At 36.1% G+C, this 16,563-nt stretch overlaps 2 protein-coding genes and 2 long non-coding RNA genes across 7 annotated transcripts in view; 2 read left to right on the top strand and 2 right to left on the bottom strand.

Annotated features, from left to right (window-relative positions):
- Nucleotides 1-16,563, top strand: part of LOC143907676 (uncharacterized) — an 89,094-nt gene that overhangs the window by 15,153 nt on the left and 57,378 nt on the right. The gene's annotated exons all lie outside the window — the stretch shown is intronic.
- Nucleotides 1-16,563, top strand: part of LOC143907662 (THAP domain-containing protein 5-like) — a 32,722-nt gene that overhangs the window by 14,637 nt on the left and 1,522 nt on the right. Inside the window, exons 1-5 of one of the 3 annotated variants that reach the window (XR_013259930.1) lie at nt 638-893; nt 1,327-1,490; nt 1,575-1,728; nt 2,069-3,257; nt 16,335-16,475. Coding sequence is in view for 1 of the 3 variants with exons in the window: in XM_077424549.1 (XP_077280675.1) it covers nt 16,137-16,254; nt 16,335-16,475 (259 nt within the window). In the remaining 2 variants the exon portion in view is untranslated. Of the gene's footprint in view, nt 1-637; nt 894-1,326; nt 1,491-1,574; nt 1,729-2,068; nt 3,258-4,069; nt 5,208-16,136; nt 16,255-16,334; nt 16,476-16,563 lie in introns of those variants that run through there. The other 2 variants (XR_013259931.1, XM_077424549.1) reach the window with 2 other exon arrangements.
- On the bottom strand, nt 8,501-10,764 carry LOC143907675 (uncharacterized). Its single transcript, XR_013259946.1, has 2 exons — nt 9,978-10,764; nt 8,501-9,485 (listed from the first exon to the last, which is right to left on the bottom strand). It is a non-coding gene; the product is annotated as an uncharacterized LOC143907675 (long non-coding RNA).
- Nucleotides 11,407-15,505, bottom strand: LOC143907656 (uncharacterized). 2 transcript variants are annotated; one of them, XM_077424539.1, is made up of 4 exons: nt 15,076-15,505; nt 13,993-14,397; nt 13,460-13,747; nt 11,407-13,013 (listed from the first exon to the last, which is right to left on the bottom strand). In XM_077424539.1, exons 1-4 carry the CDS (start codon nt 15,105-15,107, stop codon nt 12,947-12,949), a joined length of 792 nt encoding a protein of 263 aa, XP_077280665.1. In that variant the 5' UTR covers nt 15,108-15,505; the 3' UTR covers nt 11,407-12,946. The 2 variants fall into 2 exon arrangements, with proteins under 2 accessions (XP_077280665.1, XP_077280664.1); XM_077424538.1 differs by having other exon boundaries at nt 13,993-14,401; nt 15,076-15,486.

Genomic DNA, 16,563 nt, shown 5'->3' with positions numbered 1-16,563 from the left:
AATAATAAAGTAATCGAAGAGTATGTGTAAAAGCTTTTTTTTCAATGTGATTAAACAGCTCCGAAATTTGATGGAGTATACTGTATCCGCGTTGACAACGGATTTTGACGCGTTCGTTCCGCGAGTTTGTTTCTCCTTATATTACATGGAGCACAATTTGCGCGGAAAAGCGGAACAGTATAGTGACAAATAGACATTTGTATTCATTTCTTAAAATTGTGTTCACGTAATTCATTGCAATTTTTATTAATATGCTTATCTTTTCAGCTTATCTATTGAATACAAGCATTTTAATCAATAAATACCGTTAAAAATTAATATTTTATAATTCTCCGTTCCGCTTTTCCGCTCAAAATATGCTCCATGTAATATAAGGCATTCAAAACAGACGGAACGGATCGACGGAAATCTAGTAAATTTTGTCTTCCGCGCTTCCGCGTTTCCGCGTTTCCGCGTTTCCGCGTTTCCGCGTTTCCGCGTTTCCGCGCTCCATGTAATGGCACCCTAACGGGTTGGGATCGTATCATACCCTATGTATCATACATAGGTATCTTACGTATAATACCAAGTATGATACGCGCTTTAGTTTCATACATATATGTACGTATCATACGTCACATAACCTCATTTTAGTCCAGTCAGTCCTGGTCACACTGGTCAGAGTGGTCACTGTTCACTGTGAAAGTGTGAACGATATGCTGAGATCAGGAGTCTTCCATTCTACTGTATTATTACTATAGAGAGGAGAGAAATTTATAACTTGGATTCTTAGCTAGGGTTACAGACAGCTCAGGTTCCTCACACCCATTACTGACTTTCTGATTTGTTTATTGCTAATGGTGGTTGACTGTGTCAAACAACAAATAGTTTTCACAATCAACAATTTTATCAAGGTAATTATAAGTGATATATAGAAATACTTATCAGTCTTATCACACATATATTCTTAAACGATTTATAGATTTCGACTCTTTATATCGGCGAAACGTAATGTGTTTTATTGTATCGTGATATTGGATTTGGATGCATTCCGTTTCACGCATAATGTATAATTTATTCTTGTGTAACATTCGATGAACAAAGATAAATGATGCATTTATGCAATGCGCATCATCAATTCATCAATATCATCATGCGATTCATGCGTGAAACGAAATGCACTCATTGTCAATTACTTAGGCTGCGGTCCATTTGATGCTACAAATGCTTCGAAGCATTCTTCTTCTCCTTTCTTTCAATGAAGAAAAAAGAAGAAAAAGAATGCTTCGAAGCACTTATAACATCAAATGGACCGCAGCCTTAATATTTATTATTTAATATGCAAAGTTGTTATGTACAAAAATGAACAAAGGCGGAAAACCTAAACATTCGTATTGGACGGAAGGGGGTTTTAGTCAAAAAAGAAATTGTAAAGGAAAATTAATTGCACAGTGCAAAGTTTGCAATAAAAATTTGCAGAGTACTGCAATCAATCGTCTAAAAGACCACAGGCAAGTATTATTCAATTATTCAATTATCAATAATACATATAGATTATTATTCAGATTTTAAATAGTTGTATTCTATATTAATAGAAAAGAATGCCGTTACGACGAATCTAGTCCCGATACTCCTGATCCTGATAGTCCTGAACCTGAATCTCCTGATGGTCCTGGTCCTGATCAAGATCATGCTGACGGTGACGGCATTTGTAATAAAATTGCACGTAAAGAAGACAATCAGGATCATGTAAGTAAATTATTTTATCATCACATATGGACACAGTCAGAGTGCTATTTAATTTATGACACTGCAGTAGTTAGAAAAACGAGGATTCTCAATCTCTAAGAAAACAATTATAAATAACACAATTTAACAATTGCGTTTGATAAATAATTAAGTAAAACAAGTTACAAGTTAATGTTCCTTTTAGCGATCGAAAACCCTTTGCTTTTCCAAATCAGTTATTACATATATATAAGTTACTGCTAACTTCAGTCTCATACTTGATTTTTTATGTTATACTCTAAGTCAATATATTTTATCTAACATTTGATATTACAATCTCAACTTTATTATTTTAATTTAGGCATATGCAATACATGAAGATCAACAGTTATCAGTAAATCCTCAATTTTTGCAAACATGCAAGAAAGGTGCTGCTGGAACAAGTGAGATTAAAAAGCGACAAACCAAAGTAAAGTCATTTGTTGACAATGTTACGAGTAGCGAACGTCGAAAAATAGATAAGGCTTTGTTGTATTTTTTTGTTGCCTCTAAATTAGATTTTAAGGAAATGGATTCAGTATATTTTAAGGATTTTTTAAACGTTATTAGACCTGCTTATGCAGTGCCCACTGTGCCCAGTATTAATCATATGTTAAATGACGTTTTAAATTAAGCTCATGAAAAAGTTTTCACAACTGACTCGTTCAAAAGTAAATTAGTTCCGGTATTATTACTGTTAAAAATGGACGAGTCTACAACAATAGGTCCCCTGGTAACCATATCCGATAGAAAACGATTAAAAACGGCTATATCTTGTGACGTGACAAAAGTCGCGTCCCTTACCCCAGATGGGAGCTCGGCCGAGGGAGGCGTCAGGGATGGTGCCTCCGCCCGAGGCGGGCGGAGAGCGAGCTTTTAGGTTAGGATTAAGACCTTTTGCGAGCGTTACAGGTCGAGGGAGTGCGGAGCAGATGGCCAGGGTCACGACGAGTGTAACGGCTTATGCCGCGTCGAGGGACTTACGGCTGGACAACCAGGAGCTTCCGAGGGCGTACGATCGGCGGGCGGGTCACGCTGGGGCCCACAACCGGCAGATCAGATGACCTGTCAAGGCGTCACGGATGGCACGAGAGCACTGCAGCCCGGATACGGGGGACGCCCCGACGAAGGTCCCCGTTAAGGAACGGGGCCACCACCGCTGAGTACCGCTCCCGGTCGACGAGCCATGGCCCGTCCAGCCTGGCCGTCGAGGAACCGGACGATGAGACGCGGCCTGGACAGCCGGTCTCAAATAGGCGGACTTCAAAACTACCGCCGGCGGATGGGCGCAGTGACGAGGGGCGCTCGCGAAGGGCGCGACGATCGCCTAGAGGGATCGCTGGCAGGCCAGGGCGCAGCACCGATCAGGCTAGGGAAACCGGCGCGCGCGGGCGCGCGCGGGCCCTGCGTGGTCCCGCCGGATCAAGGAAACGCCACTGTCGAGCGAGCCGCCATCCCGGCAACATCCAGCCCTAAGAGCGAGTGACGAGCCGCCGGAACGAGACGAATTTGTAAGGCCACTGCTCAGCCTTCCTCGAAGTAAGATCGCGAGAATACCTAGGCCCTCCCGGGAGTCGCGTTGTGCCGCGGTAAAGTATGAAATCGGCTGTAATTAAAGAATATCGAGCGCCATACCGCGGGAGGGCCCGGGCGACGAAGTGATCGCGAGTGCCCGCCTCGGGGATGAAAACGTACGGCCGCCGACAGTCAGCGTACATGTAATTTCGTTGTGATATCGTTTCGTGTACTTCGTTGCGTATGATTTCGTTGTGAGTAATTTCGTTCGCGTAATTTCGTTGCGGGTGATTTCGTCGCGTGGAATTTCATGAACGCCGTTGGCTTAAACCGTGCCGTAGTTTTGAGAAGTGGCTCTCGCGCGTGAGAGAGCCTCGTAGTTATCGTTGCCGGTTAAGTTCATGCCATTTGTAAGTAGCTATACGTGCGTTTCATCGGGATTAATGGCCCACGGTTGTGTCGAGTTAACGGGTGGGGCCATTCGTGCGTTTCGAGGGGAGAGAAGATCCCCAGCGTTGTCGCGGTAGACCGTAGGGAAATTGCGTAATTGTTTAAGGAGATTGCGTTGGTTATTTGTTAGCATCTCGCGTTTGACCGTCCGGGTGGAATTCGCTGCAACTTATGTCGGGGAATACTTTTGTGCGAATTCAATCGGGATTGCCGTGCAGCTCAGCGACGGAATGAGTATCGCGCTCGTGGGGTGACGCGTGGCGTGTACTCGAATTCTGCTTGTTCGCCGTGGAACTCGCTATCGTCCACTTGTTATCTGCCTTAACCGAAATATAATTTAATGTTTTATGTATTTGAGTGTGATGATTGCGCTACGCTCCCTCTCCTATTCCATCCGCGGTTGATCAAAGAAGCCCACGCCTGAGAAATACTGCGATCTCGTGAATCGTGGTGCGAGGAATCGCACCTGGCGCCCAACATAACATCTCTAAAATACTCAGTCGAGCTTCCATCGGGGTTTCGGAGAGCAGTATCGCGAATATTGATAGAGATTATAGTGAAGAAAGCGACGGCGCGCTCCTCCACGGCCGGCGAGACCGAGAGGACATCGTCGTCGTCGTCGTAATCTGTATCGTTTTTAATCGTATCTTATCGGTTCTATCGTTGCATATTTAGAAGACAGATAAAACATTAATCGAATCGAATTGGTTTCTATCGTTTTAGGTCCGAATAAGAAAATAACTATACAAATTTTATAGTTATGAATCGTTTTCTATATGTACAATTATTGCCCATCTGAATCAATCGTATATACACGATATAATATGTATCGTTATTTATGGTAATAATTTTACCGTATGCATTAATACGGATATATAAGAATAAAATGATAGACATCTTATCGATATTTATATGACTTAACCGAACCGATACATCTATCGTTTCTTATCAGGATTTTCTGACATACAACTTATCATCTTCTTTATGGCAACAAATCGGTTCGTTTTCTATCGTATATTAATGATATAAATTGAATCGTTTGAAAACCTTCTACTTTGTATATGTTTGTATAAAGTTAAAACGATAGACATCTCGTCGATATTTATACGATTTAACCGAACCGATACATCTATCGTTTCTTATCAGGATTTTCCGACATACAACTTATCATTTTCTGTACGGCAGCAAATCGGTTCGTTTTCTATCGTATATTAATGATATAAATTGAATCGTTTGAAAACCTTCTACTTTGCATATGTTTTTATAAGGTTAAAACGATAGACATCTCGTCGATATTTATACGACTTAACCGAACCGACACATCTATCGTTTCTTATCAGGATTTTCCGACATACAACTTATCATCTTCGAAAACAAAGTTCGTCGAAGTATTTTTATGTGTGTGTGTGTGTGTGTGATTTGTTATTAAGATTAAAATAAGAAAATATTTTATTTGTATTTTAGTGCAATTTTAAATAAGACGTTTCTAATGTAAATGTTGTTTTTATTTCTCTAATAACCGTGAAAATTTTGGCCCTTGGCTTCCTGGTGCTGTTGTCGCAAAGGTGGAAGCTTAATTATTTCAAAAAAAAAAAAAAAAATGCAGTCCTTTCTTTATCATAGAAAGATCTCTGATACGGTTTATTTTTCTTTTACACGGTTATAATCCGGTGGCATGCAGAGTAGCAAACATCTAAAGATGTTCTGACTGATATATAGCTGAGAAATTTCAAATTTTTCCAATTTTTTTCTGACAGGGCATCGTAAATAAACGGTTCACTATTAACCATATTAAAAAGACAATTATAGCTACTTTAATACCATTAAAAATTATAGAAACCGATGCACCACTAATAAGAAATTTAGGATGCAAGCCCATGTGTATTGTATCGAGAATTTTTTATAGAGTATCGTGGATAAACGAAACTTCAATTATGTCAAAAACTGATTGAGACCGATATAAAGGTAATAAGAAATTTCCGATAGAATCCCAAGTATTTTGCAACGTGAGTTTCTGATAAAATACCGTAAATAAATGATTCACTAATTATATTAAAAACAATAGAAACTGATATATAGCTGATAAGATATTTACGATAGGATTCCAAGTATTTTGTAACGTGAGTTTCTGATAGAGTACCGTAAATAAACGATTCACTAACCATATTAAAAACGATAGAAACTGATGTGCAGCTGAGAAGACATTTACGATAAGATTCCAAGTATTTTGTAACGTGATTTTCTGATAGAATACCATAAATAAACGATTCACTAACCATATTAAAAACGATAGAAACTGATGTATAGCTGATAAGACATTTACGATAGGATCCCAAGTATTTTGTAACGTGAGTTTCTGATAGAGTACCGTAAATAAACGATTCACTAACCGTATTAAAAAAGATAAGAAATTTTTTTATCGTTTTTTATCGGAGATGGTTACCAGGGTCTACTCCGCAACGTTGAAAACAAATATGTATTTGTTGATGTAAATAAGTATACCGAAAGTAATGAATGTGAATTGAGGCTTAATTTAGATATGTTTATTCGTGAATGTATAAAATATACATATGAAAATATGAATATGAAAATTCACACTATTGTTCACAATTTGGAAGTGACAATGTCGGATAAAATTAGCGTTAATTTAGATTTAGAAAACACTGAAACAGAAATTTTAATTTTTCAGTGTCACACGCAATATATAAGATCAATACAAAAACTTCTTATTCGTCCTGAGTTAATAACAAAAGTAAATAAATTATTAGCCCAGCCGGAATGCTAGCGTCTTTTCGACGTCTATAGATGTCGATAGATGTCGAATCGGCATCTATAAGATGTCAATTGGACGTCTATAGACGTCGGCGTTCCGGCTGGGAGGAGCATTTAAGGGCATTGAATCAAGGATTATAAATTTAGGAGGGAAAAATATCGTATTGTATAATTCTGATTCATGGGACAATTACCGTGCTGCTCTTGAATCATGCTCAAAAAACTTAAAAAGTATGAGAGAGATTGTAGGGCAAAGCTTTAAAGTTGCCACAGATATATTGCAATTAATATTTGACGACTCCTTTGAATAAGAAATTAAAGAACTTATTGAATTTTCCCTAGAAATCGAAAATTTAAAAAGTAAATTATTAGATATACAATGCAACATCGCAGATGCTCTTCAATATTGGTTACAACTTAATGAATCTAATAAAAATGTTCGATATACTGATATTCTCAATAATGTACTGAAATCTGTTGTCAGTCCTGTCAATTTAGCAAGTAATTACTTAAATCCTAAGTACAAAGGTCGTGTTTTTATCGAAAATAATAAGTATGCTTCGTATGGTTATATGGTTGAGGAATTTTTTGTTGATAATTTGTCAGGAGAAGGTATGATACAGTACACGAAATACGAGTCACAAGTGGAAATATTTTCGAAATTATTTGAAAAAAATGTTGATGACGTTATGGTGTTTTGGACAGTGGCAGAACGTAAATATGGAGAATTGGCCAAACTTGCGCAAAAGCTACTTCAAATTCCTGCATGCGTTCCTTGTGTAAATATGAACAAGATGACTCAGAATAATTTAACACAAGATCAGCAAGAGAAAATTAAATGTCTTTTTTACACTTTAAAGTTAAATGAATCAGCAAACTAAAAGTATAAATTTTTAATATTATTTAGCTTTAGCATGATATAATATTATATTCTTATTTTATTTTTTATTTTATTTTGTATTCCTGAAACTCACTAGGATTGATTGAAAGAAATATAACGATATTTAAAAAAATACTTTTAGTTTTGTACCAAATAAAAGATGTTACTCCAAAGAGATTACAAAATATTATCGTTAATCAGAAAAAGAAATACTTTTACGTTTTAGGAGTAATATATATGTTATAATGCGATAAATATATATATTATTTTTTGTTTTTTATTGCATATTTATTTTATAATAAATATATAACTAATGTTTTTGTAATATTAGTGAGTATTTTAAGATACAATATAAAAAACATAAATTATAAGTGAAATTGTCCTGTGAATCCTGTGATTTATAATATAAAGCTAAGCTAAAAATATAATACAAATAACACGTATGTGTAAACATTGTTCTGTGATGTAAAGTAAGAACATAAGTGTGCGCTGTTTAAATATGTAAGTTACATATATATATTTTGTAAGATGCTTTAATAATACTCTGAAGTTGTGATACTATATAATAAAGTAGTCACTTTTAATTAAAATATTTTGTACTAATTTTTTTAATTAATTGTATTTTTAAAAATAATTTAAATAGGAGATATTGTTCATTATTACATAAAAACATTAATCAAACGAATCTAAAAATACATTGTTTCGACATAACTCCGAATGTTTCTCCATAGTCTTTAATGTATAGTATATATCCACAAGTTTTTTAGATTTTTCATTCAATAGTCGATTTCTCAAAAATGTATGAACGTATGACCAATTGGAAAACAACCTTTCTAATTCAGCAGAAGAGGCAGGAATTTTTAATAATTTTTTAGCAAGTGCTGAAATATTAGGAACCCTTCTTTCACACATTGCCCAAAATACATATGGATCTGCAATTTTCTTTGCAAATAATTTTGAAAAAATGCCTGTTTTATTTAAATATATGTCTAGTTCATTTATTCCTTCTTGATTTAATTCTTTAGAAAGAAATTGTAGTGCCTGTTTTAATTGTTCTGCAGATAATTTTTCACCTTGATAAGATGAGTGTACGAGATTAGCTGCCATTCCTATTGGTCGTACAGCTTTTTTCAAACGTTCTTTTAACAGATGTTCATGGAATTCATCGGTTGATGGTATTTCTAATGTCAACCATAATTGAGTTGCATCGGCAACATTACATGTTGACGTCTGGCACCTATTTATTAACGTACAAACTGGATTAAATATTTCTATATATTGCTTCAATTTTGATTCAAACTCTTGATCTTGGAGAAGTTCCAGAACCTTCTCTTTTATAGGGTATGAAGCTGTTGATGCTACATTTCTCATTATGTTTAAATTTTGTAAGGCACAATTGAAGGAATCTCTTATAACTACTCCATCTAGTTTCGCAGGCTAAATTCATTCTACTACCACCTTTATTTATAATATCACGCTGCAGACCAGGATTTTTGAATTCCTTTAAAAGCGCATTAACTTCATTTGCAAATTCTCCATCTACTAATGACTTGGCTAATAAATTGCCACTATGGCTGTTGCAAGTTGAGTACCACAAATTACTCTTATTACCCATGCTAATCATGGGTGACGCATTATCGGATACTATTGCAAAAATATTCATGTTATATAAGTCTTTCGATAAAGTAATTGAATGATTAACAACTTCTAATAATAGTTCTGCGTTTTCTGAGCGTCCTGTTATATCATATGACTCAATAAAAAATTGCCTGTTATAATCTGCATTATGAACAGTGCATACGACATGCTTGCTATTTGTCGCAGAATTTTTCCACCCGTCAATAAGCAGCACACATTCACTATTTTTCAAATGTTTTTTGCGTTCATTAACAATTTCTTTATGAACTTTATCCAATAAATTATTAGATAGGAATTTTCTTCCTGGTAAGTGATAGTCAGGATTAAGTGCAGCTATTAAATTTTTAAAATGTATCGATTCAACAACTTTAAATGGTATATTGCAACTAAAAAAGAATTTTGCAAGCGCTATATCAATGTCGTTCTTCGACTGAGCTGGTAAATTTTGTGCAGGTCCACGTTGTCCATGTGTTTCAAAAGCAACCTATATAAACACATATCTCAATAAAAGAGATATTAATTTTTACAATTACATCATAAGATATATACATATAAACATATAATATATTTAATATATTGGTAAAATAGAGAAATACGAAAAATTGAAAACTATGACATAACTTTTATTTAAACTTTAAATTTAAAATTTGAATTTGACTCATATATAACAGAAATTGTGGATTTTATTAATTGGTTTAAGATATTAAATAATATGTATCCTTTATTTAAAACGTTTTAATTATATATTATAGATACACTTTTCTTTCATGATTAATTAAAATTTAATTTGAAAGGTGACAGTATGTGACTATGTTGAAAATTGATTAGAAAATTACGGCATAACCGCAAATTGGCCCATACATGCTTTAAAATTAAATCCTCGCGATAAAAGCAAAAATATTAAAATATATTACAGCGAACAGCGAGTGACAGAAATTACTGTATAGTGTATACTAAAAACATATACTATACTTACATTTTCATTATTTTCAATATTACTCTTTTTTTGTTTTTTATTTACAGACTGCATATTTAATAGGTCTGTTACTCTGTTTTGATATATGAGAGGAGGTTTTTTTTCAAAGTGTCCTCGGTTGAATTGATACATGAGGTTAAGGGTTAAGGTTATAAATAGGTTATGTTATAATAGTGTCAGAGGTATCATACATAGTTTGATACGTATCCTACGTATAATACGTATCCTACGTATCCTACGTATAATACGTATAATACGTATTATACGTATAATACGTAGGATACGTAGGATATAATACGTATAATACGTATTATACGTATTATACGTACGAAACTTCTGGAATGCGTATGAAACCCAACTCTAATTTACGAAAATCATAACTTCTATAAAGCAGGGCATACACACGTGTGTAGTGCCCTGCTTTAACGAAAATCACAACTTCTATAAAGCAGGGCATACACACGTGTGTAGTGCCCTGCTTTAACGAAAATCACAACTTCTATAAAGCAGGGCATACACATGTCCTGTGTATGCCCTGCTTTAACAAAAATCATTAAACAGTTAAATACTTTTAAAGCGCGTTACTAACCTACATAGGTTAGTTGACGCGCTTTAAACACTTAAATACTTTTAAAGCGTCACTAATCTATACGCCGAAAGAATATATATCATTTCGAATTGTTACACTTCTGACTTACCAACCATGGTAGAAATACAAGGGTATGCTCTTGCGCATATTTCCGAACCCAGCCAATCAGCGACTTGTTCAAGCTTACGTCACACTGAGCGGCACATTTAAGCAGCGAATCTATAATAGTCATTTATAAAAGCATTTTGAGCGGACAATATGTGAATACAAAATAATGTTGATCATTTATGTGAGAGAAAATTCTGTTTTATAAATAAATAAATATATATAAACGAAAATATATAAATATAAAAAACGCACGTGACATACGGATAAACGCTCATCGTTTCCCGAATTTGTCTCTCGTTGTAGATGTTAGAAACGTTATTGTTATTTGACGAATTTTATAATTATTTTATGTGGGTTTGTCTAAATATATGATATTACAGAAAATATTATTATTATTAAGAAAAAAAGAATTGTGTGCATTGAATAAAAATCATTGCAACGTACGGAAAAATTTCACATAAAACGAGATTTTAATTTCCAGTCATTTATTATTAAAATTCTGCGAATTATTAGTTTTAATCAAAACTGGTCGGAAAACGATTGGAAAAGAATTGTCAGCTGAGACGCAAAACAAAAATATATTGTGGCGTACGACATAAAGAACTATATATGCAGAGGAAAGATGCAGATAAAAGATCAAATAACAATAAATGCAAATATTTAATATACAGGTTTTTTATTAGTAAATTTTGACATCTTTCTTTTTTTTGCCTGTGATTTGCGATTGCAATCGCTCGGTTCATTTCGCGCAGCCTAATATATGTCCTAGTCCTAATGAGGCATAGTAATGCCTCTCTCGGTATTTTAATTTTCAATTGTGGTTCTATTATTTTTGCTAAGTTTTGAAATATAAGATTTTCTTTATTCAAACTGGATCCGTGATATTTAGCAAACTCAATATTCATTATACGAGCACATTGTAATAATTTGTCACTCGGATACATACATTTTCCTCGCGAAATAACTTGCAGCCAATCTTGGTCACCCGTTGTTTCCAATTGGCGCGTTTCAATACCTAATGTTTTATCTGTGCTTTTAAATCTAAATGCTACGTATCCGGCTATATATTTTAAACCCTCTTCTTCGATAGCCTCGCTAATATTAAAATCTTCTAATTTCTGTAACAACTGTTCTTCCTCATAACTTGGAATAATTGCGCACGAATCCAACGCAGAAGGTTCATATGCTTCATCAAAACATATCTCTTCTTCTTCATAACTAGTTATAGTAGTAACTTTTTCGTCAACATAGGACGCAAGCATATCCGTTAACACGGACTCTTCGACATCACAGCTAAGAGGAGATACAAAGATCGATTCGTTCGATTTGCTTTCTTGAACATTACATTTATCTGACAACACATTACTAGAATGTTTGCCTAATATATAACGCTTTAATCGGTACTTGAAATCTAATGGTGTTGGATGATCGTACGCACACCCCATTGAACGTATAAACAAAAAAAAATTTTCTAACAGATCTTGATTAAGACGGTAAGTTATCAAATACGTAATAGGAAAATCAGAAGTACCATATTGCTCTTGTAAGTACGGTAGCAGTTGTTGTAAAGAGGTGTTACTGAGTATAATACCTTTTTGAAAGGGCAGCAAAGTTATATGCTTTCCTATCCTAGTTTCTTTGATAAAAGTCGTCATGTTATTCAAAATTATATTCTGTTCTTCAATATTTATACCATACGCATTTTTTTCTGTATATTTACCGTACATACATTTCGAGTTAAACACATCGAACCAGTCATTACATAGTCTGATAACATACGCAGTTTCTTGCCATGATAAGTTCGAAAGGTAACCTTTATGACCGCACCATTCTATCGCAGATGCTGTTGTGTTTGATAACACTTGCGCAGCAGGAAGAACTAGTTCTTAGGCATACACAAAAGCTTACCGACGAACAACGGCGCTTGGTCGCCCAACGGAGGCGCGAGACGTTTCCTAAACCATCTAATGCCATGCAATTCCATAACCTTTACGGATTCCATAGGAGTGGATGAAATTTAAAATTTCTTTTTTGGATTCCATGGGATTGGACCATCTCATTTCGAATCCCATCTAATTTCATCTAATTCCGCCAAAAAAGGGATTCAAAAGTATTAAAAAATTTTAATATCTTTTAATCCTTTTGCGTTTGCTGGGCTTTCTGTCTCTCGGAACCTTGTACTTGTACATGATACTCAGTGATTTTATAGCTCGTTTTTAAATCTCCTGCATTAATAGAAAGCAATTTAAGCAATATTTCCTTAACAATAATTTTACCCTTCCAAATAAACCCTTGATCCAGAAAATGATTCCTTATCAGCTTGAGAAGATGCGGTGCATCTGCAAAAACAAACACTTTTAAATTATTGCATACAGGATGTTGAAAATAAGACTTTTTGGGGTGCATGCCTATTTCTAATTGTGACCATAGTTTAAGATTGCCCGGGCCCATATCACTAGTAATTGCAACGACTGTATAACCTGCATCATGCAATTGTGATATAATATTATTGAGAGTTCTTACATCCATTGCTTCATCGTACTGGTAATAAACAGGTTGTTTCCAAGAGGCAAAAAGGCTTCTTACCATCACACACTGACAAGTTTTATGTGGACCGATAACTTTTTCTACTTTACGATCTATCGCAACTTTGTTGTTTATATAAATCTCGTCAAACGTTAACACAACCAATCTTTCAATATCTGGCATGCATTTTCGTTTTGCAATCATGCAATAAAGTACGGAGGATAATATACCAGGCTCGACATTGACTGTACTTGCCCACCTTCTTAGTGTTGAAAGGCCTGGAAGTGGCATTTGCAAAACATTCTTCATATAACGATATGCCTTTGGGCTGACACATCGCAAGGATATAGCACGTGCGATATCTTCAGAAGACCACTTTATTTTCCGCAATGAAGGATTCAATATCATCCGTATTTGTCCTGGACTAAACATTTTTCCCAATAACTCCGTCATTTTTTGTTCCATGAGTTCTTTATCGTCTTTTGGTTTTGTTTGTGTTTTGTCTATTGTTTTTTTCAGTGCGGCTACCTGGGCTTCTAGACGACGTCTGAAAGCATAAAACTATATAGTGCTACTTTTAAAACTACACCCAGCAAACCAGAACTATATATATTTATGTATTAGTAATATAATAACGATATGTAATGTCAGCACATTTATGTGGTTTGTTATGTAACTGTGTAAATATGGTTGAGCTGACATTACATATCGATGTTATATTACTGACACATATACGGTTCTTATTTGCTGGGTATACTTTGTGCTTGATGGGAACAGTAATTTATAACTTACATTTGTAACATGATAACTTCTGTACTGGACGATGCTGGTGTCTGTTCTTCTGTACTGGACGATGCTGCTGTCTGTTCTTCTGTACTGGACGATGCTGGTGTCTGTTCTTCTGTACTGGACGATGCTGCTGTCTGTTCTTCTGTACTGGACGATGCTGGTGTCTGTTCTTCTATACTGGACGATGCTGGTGTCTGTTCAACATCCATCGAAACTTCATTTGATACAGGCAAAGGCATTGTTTCAGCTAACACATTTTCGTTTGATGTTAGTGGAGGTACTGCATGGAGATGCAACGTCGGGATAGCATCAGGATGTATCTTCCTAGTTCGTGTAGGTGAATAACCTAGTAGATGTTCTTGTAAGGGCTTCGTAAAAGCTTCATCAGCAAAATGCTTCGAACATATCCTAGCTGAAGCAAACAAGGTTTAAGATTCTTAAATATATGCTTATAATAATAAACAAGAGAAATCTGTGGTACAATATTAGTTGCTTTCCATTTACATCAAAACTCAGATAATTCTCACTTGTGACGTCATAACTCAGTTAAATGCACGTTCCTTTTGCATGATGGCAAGTGAGATTCAGCTGAGTTTTTATCCACAATCGAGACTGTTGCGATAATCTGGGAACGCACGGTTGCGAGAGATAGGGTAGCACAGAGAAATCAGACCGTTATGTATGAAAGTCGCATTTATTCTGAAGACGATACACACTTGCACGCCGGTAGCTGATATCTGCGACAGAATTCGGAGCAGGAGCACAGGTGATAAGAGAGGGGTGGTTTGGTCTATCCCGGCCCGCCTCGTGCCGACCTCGTGTCAGCATTCCGATCGCGAAAGTTCGAGAAGCGCGAAAACTAATCGTCCTCAACAGAGACCATGTGCTTTAATGAATCTAATAAACTCACATTAAAAGTGAGGCTATGGACCGGTATTATTATTATGCGATAGCTTTGTCACCAAAATAAGCAGGTAAATACAAAATGACATATCTTACCTGAGTATAAAAATACTCACATATCTGAGTGACTCAGATCACTTGAGTGTAAATGGAAAGCAACTATTACTATACAAAAGTACATACCATTTTTTGGTGAAATATTTTCTTTTCCGCATGCTTGACGCCACTTATTGCACAGTGCTGGATCCTTTGGGAAGGAAAAATATTTTATTTTATTTCCTTCGATCTTTCTGGTCTTTGCCAGATAGTTCCCACACCCTTTCACATTACACGTCATTGCGTACACTGTAATAATCACAAACTGTATGTCACAATCACTGTAATAATCACGAATTACTCGACATAAACAGCGAACCGAGCGAACGCAGCCATTGCGAATCACCGAGTACATCCGATTCATTCCGATGCTACACGAATATGACGTAAGCTTAAACAAAAGTGGTGGGAATGCGCAGTGGTCTGACACGGTATGAGCATACCCTTGTATTTCTACCATGTTACCAACCAAACAGTTGTCACGTGATCGGCTGCATGCGCGTGCGGCCACTGAGCATGCGCATATGGCCGCAGGGCATGTCCGTAGTGGTCCGTAGTCGCTACATCGCGTCGGTATGACAGGTCTCATAACCTGATAGTCGTCAACTTTAACTGTTAATATCTCCCTTCGCGGGACAGAGCGGGGCTTTTTTCTGCCAGATTCGTTCGTTTTGTGCAAAAACGCGTCGATTAAGCCTAAATTCAGCGAAATCGGTGAGGAGGGAGCTCTCCTTCAGATTTACCCAAAAATTTTCAGGTCTAAAACGGGCATAAACCGCTTGATAATTATTTTATTCACAGCTACGCTGCTGCATCCTCAACCCAGCGACCGTCGCGTTGTAGTCAAAATAAAAAATAAATATAGCCCTTGGTCTTTTCTGCCTCTAAAGGCACAATACTATTGATACACGGCTTCCGATAGGTTAAAAATCTATTGCCTGTGATTCCCTGTTCTTGTTACCTAATCTAACCTTTGTATTATGCATCCAGCTTAAAGCCCCTTGCACAATAGGCGATAGCTAGAGCTCTAAGAAAGTAGGTATTCTCGTCCGCCATTTTTCTTCCAACCCAAATGTCAATACACATTTCGGTCTCGTATTTTCTGCTTCCAAAATGCCTGGCTGCGTTGCAATTAACTGCACTAATAGACATGAAAAAGGGTTTCGATTTTTTTCAATCCCAACAATTGTGGAGCGAAGAAAAAAGTGGCTTCAAAATCTTGGCCGTGAAGAGTGGATACCAACCAAGTCAGCTTGTGTCTGTGAAGTATGTACATACAATGCTGTAAAAGCGGAGCATTATTTGTACGTCATTAAATTGAAAATTAATTGTTTTTCTTATTACAGGTACACTTTGAGGATTCACAGTTCGAAAGTAGACGTGTCAACGGTGTTAGGAAGTTGAAGCCAAATGCGGTTCCTACTTTATTTCATGTTCCTAATTCACCTCGCAGGATTGATTCACCTCCAAGGAAATCTCCATACAAAGTAAATAAATTTTCGAATTTTGTCAAATGTTCAGAATGTGGTAGTCGTAGATCTCGAGCTATACCGACTTTGGAATCGAGCTTGTGCT

This window comes from Temnothorax americanus, unplaced genomic scaffold, assembly GCF_048541705.1.
Source record: "Temnothorax americanus isolate GAGA-0224 unplaced genomic scaffold, ASM4854170v1 Scaffold86, whole genome shotgun sequence".
NCBI classification, from domain to species: domain Eukaryota; kingdom Metazoa; phylum Arthropoda; class Insecta; order Hymenoptera; family Formicidae; genus Temnothorax; species Temnothorax americanus.
The sequence above is the reverse complement of the archived record's forward strand: the minus strand, read 5'-3'. Positions and strand labels throughout refer to the sequence as shown.